Genomic DNA, 15,726 nt, shown 5'->3' on the forward strand with positions numbered 1-15,726 from the left:
TCGCTTCGTACGGCAAGCGCGCAGCCCGTCACTCCGCAAGCAGCCTGTACTGTACGTGCGCTTATTCACGGCATTGTTTACATCGTCTAGTGTATTGTTCTTCCCACCTGCTCGCATGATGTCATCCTCGGATGGGACTTCTTATCCAGTCATAAAGCCGTGATCGACTGCGCACACGCCGAAGTTGAATTTTCCCCTTGTGACACACCCTTGGGCGAAGATTGCGACCGTCCTTCTAAACTTACCGTGCGCGAGGACACAGATATTCCACCTGGCTCCTTCGCCCTCGTACCCGTCTCTTGCGATGCCATCGCTGATGTAACGGTCCTCTTCACACCGTCCGACCTCTTCATGAGCCGTAAATCTCTCCCACTACCCTTAGCGACGCTTGACATGGCTGGCGGCTGCACCAATATATACCTTTACAATCCCCTCTGTGCGCCTATTACGTTGCTCGTGGGTGAATGCCTTGGCTTCGTGGAACTCCTCGACTCTTCGTCTTTGGTTGACGTCCCCGGATACTCTTTTTATATCGACTCCGGCCAACCGTCTTCGATGTCCGCGCTTGAGGAAACGTCCAGGCATGCGTTCTCGAATGCGATCGCCGATACCCTCACACCTGCCGAACGCGCCGACCTTCTCGATCTCCTGCACAAATTTAGAAGTTCATTCGACGTTTCACAACCTCGCCTGGGCCGCACGTCGGAAGTGCAGCACTATATTGACAACGGTTCACATCAGCCGTTACGTCAACGACCGTACCGCGTCTCTGCCGAAGAGCGTCGTGTCATTACCACCCAAGTCGAAGATATGCTGCGCCGTGACGTTATTCAACCTTCCCACAGTCCCCGGGCGTCTCCTGTCGTTCTCGTTCGCAAGAAGGACGGGTCTATACGCTTTTGCGTCGACTACCGTCGGTTAAATAAGGTAACGCGCAAAGACGTCTATCCTTTGCCGCGCATCGACAACGCCCTCGACAGTCTTCAGGGAGCAGAATTCTTCTCGTCCCTTGACTTGCGTTCAGGGTACTGGCAGGTCCCGATGGCTGCGGCCGATCGCCAGAAAACCGCATTCATTACGCCTGACGGCTTATATGAATTTAAGGTGACGCCTTTCGGGCTTTGTAACACCCCTGCCACTTTTGAACGACTCATGGACAACACGCTGCGTGGCCTCAAGTGGTCTATATGTCTGTGTTACCTCGACGATGTCGTGGTTTTCTCGCCTGATTTTCCTACTCACCTGCTCCGCCTCAAACAAGTTTTGACCTGTCTAACGAACGCTGGCCTTCACCTCAACCTCAAGAAGTGCCGCTTTGCCGCGCGAGAGCTTACCATTTTAGGCCACGTTGTGTCCAAGCATGGCGTTCTACCCGATCCTGCAAAACTTCGAGCAGTCGCTGAGTTTTCGAAGCCTCAGACCATCAAAGAACTTCGAAGCTTCGTCGGCCTATGCTCATATTTCCGGCGCTTTGTTCGAAATTTCGCATCGATCATGGCGCCATTGACTCAGCTTCTACGCGGTGACGCCACCCTCTCCTGCTGGTCCCCTGCATGTGACTCCGCCTTTGCTAAGCTGCGTCGTCTTCTCATCTCCCCACCTATTCTTCGCCATTTCGACCCGTCAGCTGCAACTGAAGTACATACAGATGCCAGCGGGGTCGGTCTCGGCGCCGTCCTTGCCCACCGAAAGCCAGGCTACCCCGAATATGCAGTCGCCTATGCGAGTACGGGCGTCCATTCGACTTGGTCACACATCACCATGCGCTTTGTTGGCTCGCCAACTTGAAAGATCCCACTGGCCGCCTAGCCCGTTGGGCACTACGCATCCAGGAGTACGATATTCGCGTCGTATACTGCAGCGGGCGCTCACACTCTGACGCAGACGCCTTGTCTCGTTCACCTTTACCTCCAGACTCGGCCTGCGGAACAACTTCCGCACACTCCATCTCGTCTCTCGACATGGAGTCCTTTGCCACCGCACAACGTCGTGACCCGTGGATCGCTTCTCTTTTCGACTATCTTTCTGGATCATCGACAATCCCTGTATCCCGAACCCTCCGACGCCAAGCAATTCATTTTGCCATTCGCGACCAGCTGCTGCACCGACGCAATTACACTCCTAAAGGTCGTCGGTGGCTTCTGGTGGTTCCCCGCAGCTTAAGGTCTCAAATATGTGCCGCCTTCCACAACGATACGCAGTGTGGCCATGCCGGAGTCTTAAAGACGTACGAACGCATTCGCCACCGCTACTATTGGCGCGGCATGTACAATTTTGTACACAAGTTTGTTCGGTGCTGTCTTGACTGTCAACGCCGAAAATCGCCGCCTTTACGCCCGTCTGGTGCCTTGCAGCCACTCCCGTGCCCTGCCACACCCTTCGATCGCGTCGGCATCGACCTATACGGCCCGCTTCCTATGACGCCAGACGGCAATCGGTGGATCGTAGTTGCTGTTGACCATCTGACACGCTACGCTGAAACTGCTGCTTTACCAAGTGCTACAGCGCGGGATGTAGCCTCTTTCGTCCAACATCGCTTCGTGCTTCGACACGGCGCACCTCGAGAACTCCTTAGCGATCGAGGTCGCGCCTTCCTCTCCGAAGTCGTCGAAAGTTTGCTTTCGGAATGCCACATTATTCATCGGACAAGCACGGCATACCATCCACAGACTAACGGGCTCACAGAGCGATTTAACCGCACACTTGGTGATATGCTCTCTATGTACGTGGCATCTGATCATGGTAACTGGGACCGCATCCTTCCATTCATCACGTTCGCGTACAACACCGCGATCCAGGCCACTACGGGATTTTCACCTTTCTTCCTCCTGTATGGCCGCGAGCCTACGCATACCATCGACACGCTCCTTCCATACCGTCCTGACGCCTCCGAGTGTCTACCTGTGTCCGACGTCGCCAGACAAGCCGCAGAATGCCGCCAGCTAGCGCGCTCCTTCACGGCAGAGCAACAGTAACGCCAGAAAGAAAACCACATCGACACGCTCCCAAACACCCCCTACGCTTCAGGCGTTCTTGTGTGGTTGTCGGTCCCTTTCCAAACGCCGGGGCTTTCCTCGAAACTCGTCCCAAAATCCGAAGGGCCTTACCGAGTCTTGGAGCAAACGTCCCCGATGAATTTTCTCATTGAGCCCCTGTCACCACCTGAAGACTTGCGCCGGCGTGGACGTGACATTGTCCACGTCTCGCGTCTCAAGCCCTACCACGACCCTCTGCCTCCCGATTCTTAAGGCGCCAGGATGGCTCTTTTTGTTCGGGGGGAGATTATGAAGAAGAAGACGCGCCTCGCGGCACAGCCGCTTCGCCAACGCGCGGCTCATTTCGGCTCGCGCTGTTGATTGCTGGCGTCCATTTGGACAGTGCTTCGGGCTGCCTCGCCGTTCCCGGTCGCTGTGCCTTCGCATTGGGCGCTGCCAATAAACCTTTTCTCACAGTAAATATTGCTTTAACGGCGTGGACTGTGAAAAGGCAAAGCGTATTGTTAGGGAGGCAGAAACGCCTACTGGATATGCGAGATGGCGATGTCAGATATGACAGTTATGAAATCGAAAACAATGACAAACGCAATATCAACGGTAATCCAAAGGATAGCGCACACTGTTAAATGCAATCTGAAGGTGTCTGAAATGTTTCCATCCAGCCATAAAGGAGGACGTAGTCACCCCGCCTGAAGTGGTGGGCGTTATGTATAATAGAAATGAACCAGTGGTTGAGAACAGGGCAGTATTGCTGGCTTAAATAAAGGAAACACAGAATCAAAATGTATTGCTCTTTGAGGCAATATGTTTTCTTTAGGCTGGGTGATTTGTTAACACGAAACATGGATCTTCAGGACGGATAAGAAACGCCGATGAAAGTGACGGGCTTGGTTGGCAGCATTACTCGTTTCGATCCATCCGCTGCGTGCGTGTGGGAGTGCTTGCAAAAACACGTTCACGTATTTGCATAATTTGTCTTAAATAACGAATAAACGAAAGTTGAACTTGAGCTTTGATATTCTGATTTCGTGCCAGCGTTCTACCAATTTGCTAGTAGTCCTCGTTGTATTTGTACGCTATAGTCTTGTGATACAAGCGCTTTTTATTGAATTATGTTCGAAGAAAATATGGAATATACACAATTATAAACGCAGGTTTTGAGAGACAGTTGCTCAATTCGTGAAATATCGCGTTAACATGGAGCTTTGACCGGCTATTCGACTTCCGATACACTCTTAGAAATTAATGTATTAAATAGTTAGTAAATGCACGAGTTTACTAGATAACTATGTATTTTACTACCTTCTCATTAGTTCTGTACAAGCCAGTGGCTAGTAAAGCTGGTAAGTGCTGCCTTTACTAGCCAGAAAGGCTACGTTTTAGTTTTTATTAAGTAACTACTAAGCCACTACTACCGCGTCTGGTCAGGGCCTACTATGCTGTGATTGTGACAGTCTTATGCAAAGTTGAGATAAAATGTAGTGTTGTTCATTATGTTGAAGTAACAGTTATGTGCGACGTCGTCGCACACATATACGAACACAGTAGGCTTTAGGAATTTTACGCGCAAAGCTTTGATTATTTAACCAAATACATAGGTGCCCACCGCTGCAACATGTGCTCCCTAAAATTAGTCCTAAAGTGCCGCGTAGAACCTTTGTCGTTCTGTATGGGTGTTCATGCGTATCGCTACTTGTTGGAGATATGTAGTACACTTTTACCCGGAATCAGTGCACCTTAATGTCCCTGGCAAACTTTACATATTTATACCCCTAATTGATGCCTTCATGTATGCGCACGTTGCAAGTGCTAGGCGGCGCCCCGTCTTTCCGACCCTTAGCACCATCTGACGAATAGTTGCGCGAATGCGGTAGGATTACTCACGGCGTCAGCAGCCCGCGCTGTGTGTTTGGCGCCCTGTCAAGCGGTAGCGATGGCGCGAAACAGCGTGCCGATAATAATTTTAACCGGGTTTCGGGAATTAGAAGACCTCCACAGCTTTTTTCGTGAAAATAATTTAGAGAAAGGAAGTCGTCTATTTGAAGCGGGGCACGGCTACGACGTGAGGGAAGTGTTGAACTCGCACTGATCGGAAGTGACTGCTAGGCGTATTCCGCAAACGAAAAATAACGCACCAGCGATATGCGTGAAGCTCAGCGTAAGTTACTTCGTTATCTACGGTGTGGACGCATGAAATTATAGGCGACATTGATTCTTGAAGATCGGCGACAGCAGACAAATCCTAGCGGGGAGCTGCGATTGCCGTGCTGGCATCGCAAGGAAGTGCAAGGACGCCACGGTAGTTTCCCTGTACATACAGGACGGCAAATATGAATCCAAAACATGTCATCCAAGAACGTGGGGCGTACGAACGACTCGTAAGACCTACCCGAGGTATTCTAACGTTGCTCTCCCCAAACACAAAAAAAGGGGAGGAACTTACCAGCTGTGTTAGACTACGCTGGGAAAATATTTTCGCCCAAGTTACTGGAAGTGCGATACTTATATGTTGCGATTTTCCAGTGCGTGCAAAGGAGGTTCCAATAAACCAGGTTGTCAAAAATTTTGGTGACCTCAACTGCGCCTTAGTTGTTATGCTGGGCGCAGAAGGGTGTATGCCAGCTCAAACAGCTGCAACCCCCTCCTCAAATCTCTCAGCAAGCCCTAGAGCTCTTTGAATGGGAGAGGATTGGGAAAGATTTCCACTGCTTTACTGCAGAACAGTGTGGGAACAAACTACTTTGTTTGCTGCATATCCTGGGACGCACTGCAGGTGTCCCGTTGCTGCCATCGTTGCTGTCAAAGCAAAGTATTCAGCGTTAACGCACTTGGCATAACGCCGGAACATAAAACAGCTTATGCCGTCGGACGAGCGCTATCCAGTGTTGACGCCGTTCTGCTTCATACGGTCGGCTTAGAAACCTGCAAAACTTTTTTCCTCGTGAGTTGGTGCACGTGCTGTTGCAGCCCACTACGCAACAGCTCGTGTTGCACTTCGCCATCGCTCAGAAAAGGCAACAGCTACGTGCGAAACAGTGCGAAGGCAGGCTTTCCGAACGCAAGCGGGCCGGTCGTATCCTGCCGGTTCCGCGCTCGTCGCCGCGAGGGGCGCCCTTGTAGGCGCGGGAACTACGTTCGCAACCTGCTTATAGGGAAAGGACGCGGTTGTGATTTATTCCCTATATATTTATTTTACTTTGTTATCATTTTACAATACCATGGACTTCGTATGCCAATGCAAGCAGGACTTCTAAATCGAATAGCCCCATTGTATTGTCGGTAATTATATTTCATTTGCGTTAGTAACTGCACTACCGAAGTAGTTTTTGGCTAGTATTAAGGTAGTTCTTGTTGCTAGCTTCAGCAGGTAGTGAAAGTACTAGCCATCCTCTAACTACCTGTACTTACTAAGAAGGTAGTGCTTTCTGGGACAAGTAACGTGTTAGTATCTAGTTAGTGAAAATGACTACCACTTTTTAGGAGTGCAGGACTCTAAATGGGTGGAAAGAGAGAGAGCTTGACGACCTCCTCCGGACTTTGCTGGAAGCTGCTGCTGTAGCTTGCTGTCTCGCCTAATACGCGGCAAGTGAGAGAACTGCATTTCCGATTGTTGGACCAACGCTCACTCTTCCAGCACGACAGCTCTTTCTCACATGAGCACCACCTAGCACGACTGACGCGCGCGTGAGTGCCAGTTGCCGTTAGGCCAAGGACGCAGGATTAAAAAGGGCGAATAATATCCACTACAGCCTTTGTCGTTGTACTTGTTCTCAGCAAATAATCCCTTTCGTCAGATATCAACCATCACCTTTGTCCTCCAGGCATCACTGTATCGTCGCCTCGCAGTATGCATTCACATGGAACGCTGTTTGCATTTCGGCATGCAGCTTGTGAACGCTGCAATACACAAACATTACACGACAGCAACTTTGGCACTAGTGCGGTGCGTAAGTGTAAATATCACGTGAATTTATACTTAGCATACGATACAATGAAGATCCTTTTATCCCATTGAGTTTTATAGCGCTAATTGACCGCTTGCCTAAAACTTGGCTTCAATAAGATAACAGCAGTTGCGTCGTATGTGCTTTTGTGTGGGTGTATGGTTTTGGTGCGCAACGAAGGAATTGCTTTCGACGGCGTGGTTGAGAGCGGCTTCACCTCTCTCTCTTTCTTTTTTCTTTTTTTGACGCTTCGGGTAAGCCAGTTCCACGGAAAATCGCCGTCATTTTTTTGACATGCCATTGGACACGAATTCAGACGCAAGTTGCCTCTGTGGTTTACACGTGATAACATTATGACGTAGATGGTCTTGTGGCGTACTACATTTTGGCAAACAGTGTGGATGACTAAGCGTGGAGATTTAATGACAGGGTGACGTTGAATGGCGGAACGAACATTTAGAATGACAAAGAATCTCCGCGACACGCAGTCTTCGTAAAGTGGGAAGTGCTCGGCCGTGCCGGGGCGCAAGCAGTTGCCGTACATACCTGGAGACGACGAGCGGCGGCGTCTGTTCGTCCGCCCCGTCGCCGGGCGCCACGGTGAGAGCAGCAGGCGGCCCCTCGGAACCCTCGAGGATCCCGTTGGAGACGAGCTCCGAGGGCTCGAGCGCGCGAGGCACCGACGTGGTGATGGTGAGGGTGCGCACCACCGACTTGCCCTGAGCCGCGTGCAGCGTCACCAGGCTGGTCAGCGTCGCCGGCTCGTAGCGCACCCGCGCCGCGTCGACGGACACCAGCGGGTCCACGTCGTCGCTCGCCGAGGAGGACGGCGTGGCCGGCTCTTCTTCGGCCGGCTCGGACGACGCGTCGGGGCGCGCCGTGAGGCGCACCTTGAAGCGGTTCAGCCGTACCTGCGTCCAATCCATGCAATTGGCAACGCGCACAACGCCTGCTGGAATCGGCCACGCAGCGAGGCAGCCGCAAAATATGCAAGTGCTAAACGTATGCACTTCGGAAGCCATTTTTCTGGCCCATCCACACCGCTAGACTCTGCCAACTTACGAGTGTGCTGGTGACGACAGTTTATGCCTCCGTTAAATCAAGCTGGTGACAAATAGCCTGAGTGCCGTGCTTCATAGCTACTTTGGCTGTGAAGACACCGTGCATGTCATTCTGTGCTGTCCCAGATTTGGCATGGCTTCTTGGCTGTCGGGTCGGTCGCTGTACGTCACCCAATATATTTGTGGATATAAACCTGGAGGTCGTATGAAAATAACCGCCATGAGCTTATATAAACCTTGCATGATGACCAAGTATACCCGCCTCTGTTCTACGTGATGAAAAAATAACTTCTTACATAAAACCTGGGCATACAACGTCAGCACACCGGTATGCTAATGGCAGGCCGATTTATAAAGCGTATTTACTGGATTCCGTGATTTACTTAATCTTGTTTGATGTATTCAGTCGGTATGTGGCACTGGGTGAGTGCCCGTTCTTGTCCGATTTTTCGGAAAGGGCATGTACAAGTTTGGCGGTGTTTACGACAGAACCGTACCGTATCAACATTCAAACGTATCGTATCTTATGCAAATGAGGTAATTCGCTAGGAAAGCGTATCGCGTCAGATTCGCTGTGCCAAAAATGGTAGTTTGAGATGTTGGATGCCCATTTCGGCGGAATATGTAAGCAGAAGCGTATTGTATCGGGAATTGAGGAACAGCCGAGCGATGACATACCGGGCAGCCAACCGGCGGCGACCGCTGCCGCACTCGTGAGCGCACGCTGAAACCGGGTCGTATTTGTAATTGTTAATTGAAAGTAACACCGATGAGTTACTCGATTCGCGTCACTAACGGAGTCAAGTAGCTTTGAGGAGGCAGAAACCGAGACGGCCGCGCTTGTATACCATGCAGATGGCAACCACTGCTGACACGATGGGAAATTTTATTATCCTGGTAAAATGCCGTACGTTACCGTAAAATAAACGTCTCGTAATTATATCCGCGCGGACCAATGTAGGAGAACCTCAGCAATGTAGTCTGCGAATAGTATTGGTGCGTTAATTTGCTAGAGAGGAACATGCGCGTTCATTAAAACGGTGGCGTATAAGTATACGCGTTACCATAAAATAATACGACACGCTTCTACAGTATTCATGTAAACGCGGCGTACGATTCCTACACAAATCTTATCAAAAATAAAAGTAGGCTTTGTATAGCATAAAATAAGCGACACCAGTTGCTAAACCTTCTCTTCCCGTAAATTCCAACTTTTGAATTCAATGTGCATTAGCCTTTTTCCATCGATACTAAATGAGTCTTGCTTATCTGGACTGCTCTCCAGTTATAGCTGTCATCACATTCGAACGACAGCGCATATGGAAGCTGAACGTTCCTTATGTTTTTGGTAAGCTTAATATCCAGGAATTCTATGACAATGAGGCGAGTCGTCTTCGCGTATTTTCTGCAGCCTCATCCTGTTGCGAATACTTGCTCCTTTAAGTAATTTTCACCATCTCCTGCCTTAAAAAGCACGAAACTGTCATTTATGTTATCCTAGCAAGCTTTCCCAACTTTTGATTCCCGTTTTTGTAGAACTTTACGGACCTTTTTTCTCTCCCTTTCTTTCTACAACTTTTGCCTCAATGTTACCGTCTCTGCTGTTGCCACTTTCCTCTCATTTACTCAGTGGGCTGCGTACTTGTACTTCCGGTAACCTTGAACTTGCCAGCTCTCTTGACCTACACTCCGTGTCCGGTAGAGACCAGCAGCGTCGATCAGCGCTGCCGGTGGCAGGTTCTCGCAGGGCCACCTTGCGCGTGCTTCAATGTCGGAGTTTCTACGTATTTTCTCTAGACAAGAGATGCGAGCTTGGTCAAGCGCACATTGTATAATGCGTTCACTGTTTCCTTTAAAGGCGCTTTTCGTGCGAAAGCGTAATATGCCTCATTACGCGAAAATCTGGCGTCATCGTCGGCAGCGGGGCCGAGCGGTGGTCCCGAAAATGACCGACGGCGCGAGGAGTAGAAACAAGTAAAATATGTTCGGATTGACGCCAAATTTTTCACGGAGGTGACTGCAAACAATGTAAATTATTGGCTTCGAAAAAAGAATGATTAAGCCACAGAAGGCGGTATTGGACAAAGTAGCTGCTACTGAAAAAAAAAAAAAAAACATCCTTTGAGGCTCCAGTAGAGGGCAGGCTTTCAAAACAGAGTAAAGATGAGAGATCTTGAGTGAAGCCCCATCCAGGCTTGCTAACCTTGAGAAACTTGCTAGTGAAACTGAGACTGCAATGGAAACCGTTAGTACAAGACTTGATGAATCGGACGTAAATCAAATTCTGACAGGAAGGCGACCTCAAAAGCCACTCTCGGAGAAATATTGTCATTATCAAAGAAATAAAAGATGTCAAGGAAACTGAAGAAGCATTGGCAAGTAGGTCAGCATAGACATTTTTAATACAATATTGAACCTCAAAATGTACTCATTCGAACGGATTCATCGCTTAGGAAAGCGACAGGATGAAGATCTGCCTATCGTTTTGAGATTTTGAAATTTCTGAGATAAAACTAAAATTCTTCGAAACTGCTTTATGCTCCGGCGTAAGGGAATCAGCATTAACGAAGATTTTTCGAAACGAATTGTTGAGACCCACAAACGGCTATGGGAGTCTAGTTCTGAGGGGAGAGAAAGGGAGACCAAGGTGAAGCTTATGTTTGAGAAGGTGAAAATAATTTGTGTGGTGTAGGGTTGCAATGAGGCTACTGATATGAGGCGCACATGTAAAGCACCTTCAGAAAGAGATGAGGTGCACGGTGATCACGATGGAAGACGTCACAGTACTTATAATCAGTTCAAGGTAATAAACGTAAATGGAAGAAGCATTCAAAGTAAAATTTCGGACGTTGAGACTAACTGGCAGATGATCCCTCTATTTTGGTACTTACTGAAAGATGGCTTAAAAAAGATGCCGAAGTTATGCCTCCCGCATACAAAATCTTGAGAAGAGATCGCAAAGCAAGAGGAGGAGGTATTTCCCTGCTAATTAAAGACCGGATATTATTGAGTATTCGCCCACTTGTAACTAATGTGGAAACTATTTGGGTTGAAACCAAGCAGAATAATTGTACAGCATTCATTGGGGCTATGTCTCCCAACTGCCCAGTGAATATGCTTAATAACGTAAGAAGCTTTATCGACGCAAACCTAAAGCATGAAGACTATATTATTTTATTAGGCGACTTTAATCTGCATGGAATCAATTGGTCGACACCTTGTTTAGATGGAGGTTAACTTACTGATAGGGAACAACTGCTAGAGATCGCCTTCAGATATTATTTAACTCAGGTCGTCTCCGCTTGTACGCGTGTGAATCCAGCTGCTTCCTCCATCTCTGATCTGATATTCTTATGGGGTTGCTTGCTCCCATTTCTTAACATGTGTGAAATTGATGAAAGTCTCTATATCATCAAATGTTTATAATGACATTCGATCTTTTATTAATATCATGCGCGAGGATGAAAGACTTGTGATTCCAAATTTTAAAGCCGCCAATGACCTAGCTATACTAGAACACCTGGAGCAGTCATTCTTTTTTGAAGTTGTACAAATCATCTGGTACTACTGAAGAACTGTGCAAATTTTTTCATGATATGACATCGCTTTGCATTCTTTCCTCAACGTTCTAAATAATGCAGGAAAAAGAAACCCCTCGGTGGCACGCGAGATAATACACACTAAATGAAAGCTTAAACATATCCGAAACGCTTGCACCCTCACTCCTACCATTGAAAAGACACACGGCATTAATGTTTCAAATTAAAAACCTCCGGAATAGCCTAAGGACATCTAAACACAAGCCATATAACTCAACGCTGAAACTATTTCTCAAGGAAGCCCCAGACAAGTTTTGCAGATCCAACGGCCAAGTCGTGTAGCATGTGCACCTACAAATAAAGCGGAGGCATTTAACTCCTTTTCTTGCTCAGTTCGATGGCGGTATCTTGCCTACCTTCAATGATCATACGGACAGATATCCTATTCAGGATACCAGGATTACTGAAGAGTACGTTTTGAATCTTTTGCTTGATGCTAATAAAAGTGCCAGTCCTTGCCAAATGCCCAATGAATTACTTTACGGATTTGCCGAATGGGCATCCAAGTTTGTCGCACTAATTATTCAATCATCGATTACTACTGGCTTGTTTGCAACTGCTTGGAAGCACGCAGAAATGAGCCCATACATATAGGCGGTCCTACAACTGATACTAGCAACTACCGACCTGTATCACTCACGAGCACCTGTTCTAAGCTACTGGAGCATAGTGTATGGAAGTACATGCTGACCTATTTAGATGACAATAAATCAATTTTTCAAGATCAACATAGCTTTCGGAATGGATTGGCCGCCAGCACTCATCTAATCGAACTTGTACATGCCCTTTCTAGCACAAACAATACCTACGCGTGAGCCAGATATTTCTGCACCTACAGCACAACACAGACACGGGACCTTGTAAGGTAATACTATTCAAATATGTTTTTATTGCAATCTCTTTACGTCAAGTTTGTGTAACTGCCGACGCAATCATCGGGCGGTGACCCGCCAGTTTTTTTCTGAACAGACCAATCAAACGCTCTCCTCATATATAGGAGGTCACTTTTGTTTGCTTTAAAAATGAACAACGTTGCCTACACTGAACGGCTTGTCTTATCTAATTCGCTCACAAGAGACGATGAGCCCACTCAGGTGGAGAGGGATTTGATAAGGCTGCGCCAGTGCACTGAAAATCGATAACCGCATGAAGAAGGTGGTGCCTGCGACTGCGATTGATCCGCTTTCCCTTACTTAGCTTGCGGTGGCTGGTCGAAAATCGCGGCGGCATGCAACGGAAGCTTAAAAATGACTCTAAAACGGATCCTCAGCAAAGAGGAGTTGGCAGAGCGAGGTCGTAAACGTGCCGAAAGTGCTCGATAACGTTGCGCGGCCACGCAAAAGGTTTTATTGCACCCAAGTAAACCCATGCTCCCCGGCAGGTGCGAGTATCCAGTGCCCGAGCTATCGGCGGCAGCCATCTTTTATTCCTCTCGGAACGGGGCCGCCTGCAGCTATTCAGAAAAAATTCAGTTTTGTTCGGCATATTAATGCATCTTTAACGCTTACACGTCACTCTTACGCGGTGAGTTTTCGCGCTTTTGTGACGTCGCGTGACAGGCAGGTGAAGCGGGTGCAGCCTGAAAACTCTTGACCAATAGCTGAGGGCTAATGGCGAGAACGCATCGAATTACAAATAACTACTTTTCTTTTGTTCGGTCCAATCATGCATAATCCCTGTGTACGTGTCATATTGACACGTGTACTTATCTTTATCGGGCAACCACGTTTTCGCCGCCTAACGAATGTAATCGCACAGCGTGGGACGCGCCTGCATGTATCCGAAGTTTCTGGAAAGTTATCGATGCTTCTATCCGCTGTCTGTTGTCGCCGAACCTTATGTTATCTGATTTCATCACCTGACGCGAATGGTGTAGAACTTTGTGGAAGGCACGCGGGTCCAAACGATTAGTCTGGAACATTCGACGACTGTTCTTTAAAAGCCGACGCGCTTGACCCGCTGATCAGATTTCCGACGATCGCCGACCGTGTTCGCCGCTATCGTTGTGCTATAAATGTAGCCTGTTTTTGTGGACACAGGTTCGCCCAATAAAAGCTAGTTTTGCATTCCACCGTATTGCTGCTTTCTTCACCGTCACTACCACGTGACAATATCAGATGGGGAGCTATAGCGCTTTTCGTGACGTCGCGTGACAGACAGGTGAAGTGGAAATGGTTCAAAAAGTTTTTGACCAATCGCGGAGACCTGATTGCAGAATTGGAATAGAAAAGTTTGGAATGAATTTACGTTATAGAGCCCATGGGCAGTATGCAAACCGAAGAAGGCAGGCGCTACATTGGGCACTGTTTTGTGTTAGGGTAGCAAACTGGACTCAGTCTGTTTAACCTCCCTGCCTTTCCGTCTTCCCTTCTCTCTCTCTCACTGTTTTGTGTTCAGTGGAACACCAGCTTGCCGATACTTACGTTATTTCAAACTAATATAATATACTTAGACTTTGCAGAAGCCGTTATAAGGTGTCCCACAAAAAGCTTTTATTTAAAATCAATGTTACCATGAAACATTTTGTTCTTATCCAGTGGTTCAGTTCCTATCTTGCAAATCGAGAACACTGTGTGCGACTGGGACATCAACGATCTAGTTTATCTCCCTTCGTATCTGAGGTACCCCAGGGCAGTGTCTTAGGGTCCATTTTGTTCCTAGTTTTCATAAGTTATCTACCAAAATACATCGCTACTCAAATACGAATGTTTGCCGACGGCTGCATAATGTGCAAAAGGATAGTCACTAAGTGATCAAGCCGAACCTAATCTTAACCTAAAGGAAATTAAGAACTGGTGCGATTGCTGGTAAATGCAGCTTTACCCAACCAAATCGGCATTTATGTCCATCGCTACAAAGAAGAATATTCTAAATTTCTCATAGAGTATCAACGGTCATGAACTTCGTCGAGCTAATATACATACCTAGGTCTCATATTTACACCAGACTTGCGCTGCAATCTTCAGGTAAATGAACTTTGTACAAAAGATAACGAGGTATCGTGGTGTCTGAGACGTAACCTTCATGGTGCTTCCCCTAAAATGAAAATTTTAGTTTACAAAGCCTTACTAAGACCCACAATTAACTAAGCTAAAACAGTATAGTATCCCTACACCCAAAGTAACTGCTTAAAACTTTAGAAAGTGCAGTGTCTTACTTCTAGGTTCATACTTAATAAATACCGCCGTTTTCACCCTCCGGCCGAATTATGTAAACTTGCAGACCTCCCACCTCTACAAAAGCATACCAAGTATGACAGGCTTAAATTCCTGTTATTAGTAATCCATAATAAGATAGGAGAAGTACTTCCACATCAAGACACAGGCAACATCACGGCACAGGCACAGAATATATGTACCCCCTTCCACAGTACACAATGACTACTTCAGTTAGTTTCTATCCTGGGGAAATTCAGTGGTGGAACTCTTTACCTGATTCATTTGTCAAAATAAAATTGGTTAGTTCATTCTTAACAGTAATACGTTGCCTTAGCTAACCTGCTGGTCTATACCCTGATGGTCAACACTAATTTTGCGATATAATAGGTCAATTTTGTGCTCTGTAATTCTATTGTTAAGATATATGTTTTACATCAGCCGTGCTGCTTAATATTCTTTTTTTTAGTGCATAGTCCAAGAGCACTAATACACTTATTTGTTCATGCACATTAAATGCACTCCTGCAATAGCCCGTCAAGGGCCGACAGTATCGATAAATCAATAAATAATAATGAATAACTAACCGAAATTCGATACATTTCGGTCTGGGTGGGAATCAAATCCGGGCCTCCAGGGTGCAGACCAGCACACTTGCCCGACGCCACGGTGGCTCCTCGGTTCTGCCTGACTAAGAAAATGCCCGATGCCTGCGTCGCTGCACATGTCACGTCGCAGCCATCTGGCTGTGTAAAGGTGTGGCCTAGTGCAGGCTTCTTTGGGCATGTGGCAGCGCAACCAACGGGTCATGAGTGTATAAAAAGAGTCTATACAATAAAAACATTTTAAGAAAGGGACTATAGTGCTTTCGCTTTCCGACAAGTAAGCAGCCTTAAGTATGTATGCCATATTTCAAAGCGAACGCTTTACTAACCGCGTCGAGCCGAGTCTCGCCGTCGCCAGCAATTCAA

General features: G+C 47.5%; 1 protein-coding gene across 1 annotated transcript in view; it reads right to left on the reverse strand.

Moving 5' to 3' along the window:
• LOC126538447 (uncharacterized) overlaps positions 1 to 15,726 on the reverse strand; it is a 432,420-nt gene that overhangs the window by 25,614 nt on the left and 391,080 nt on the right. Inside the window, exon 6 of the mRNA XM_050185288.3 lies at positions 7,487 to 7,851. Within this exon, the coding sequence (XP_050041245.2) occupies positions 7,487 to 7,851 (365 nt within the window). The remainder of the gene's footprint in view (positions 1 to 7,486; positions 7,852 to 15,726) is intronic.

This window comes from Dermacentor andersoni, chromosome 4, assembly GCF_023375885.2.
Source record: "Dermacentor andersoni chromosome 4, qqDerAnde1_hic_scaffold, whole genome shotgun sequence".
NCBI classification, from domain to species: Eukaryota; Metazoa; Arthropoda; class Arachnida; order Ixodida; family Ixodidae; genus Dermacentor; species Dermacentor andersoni.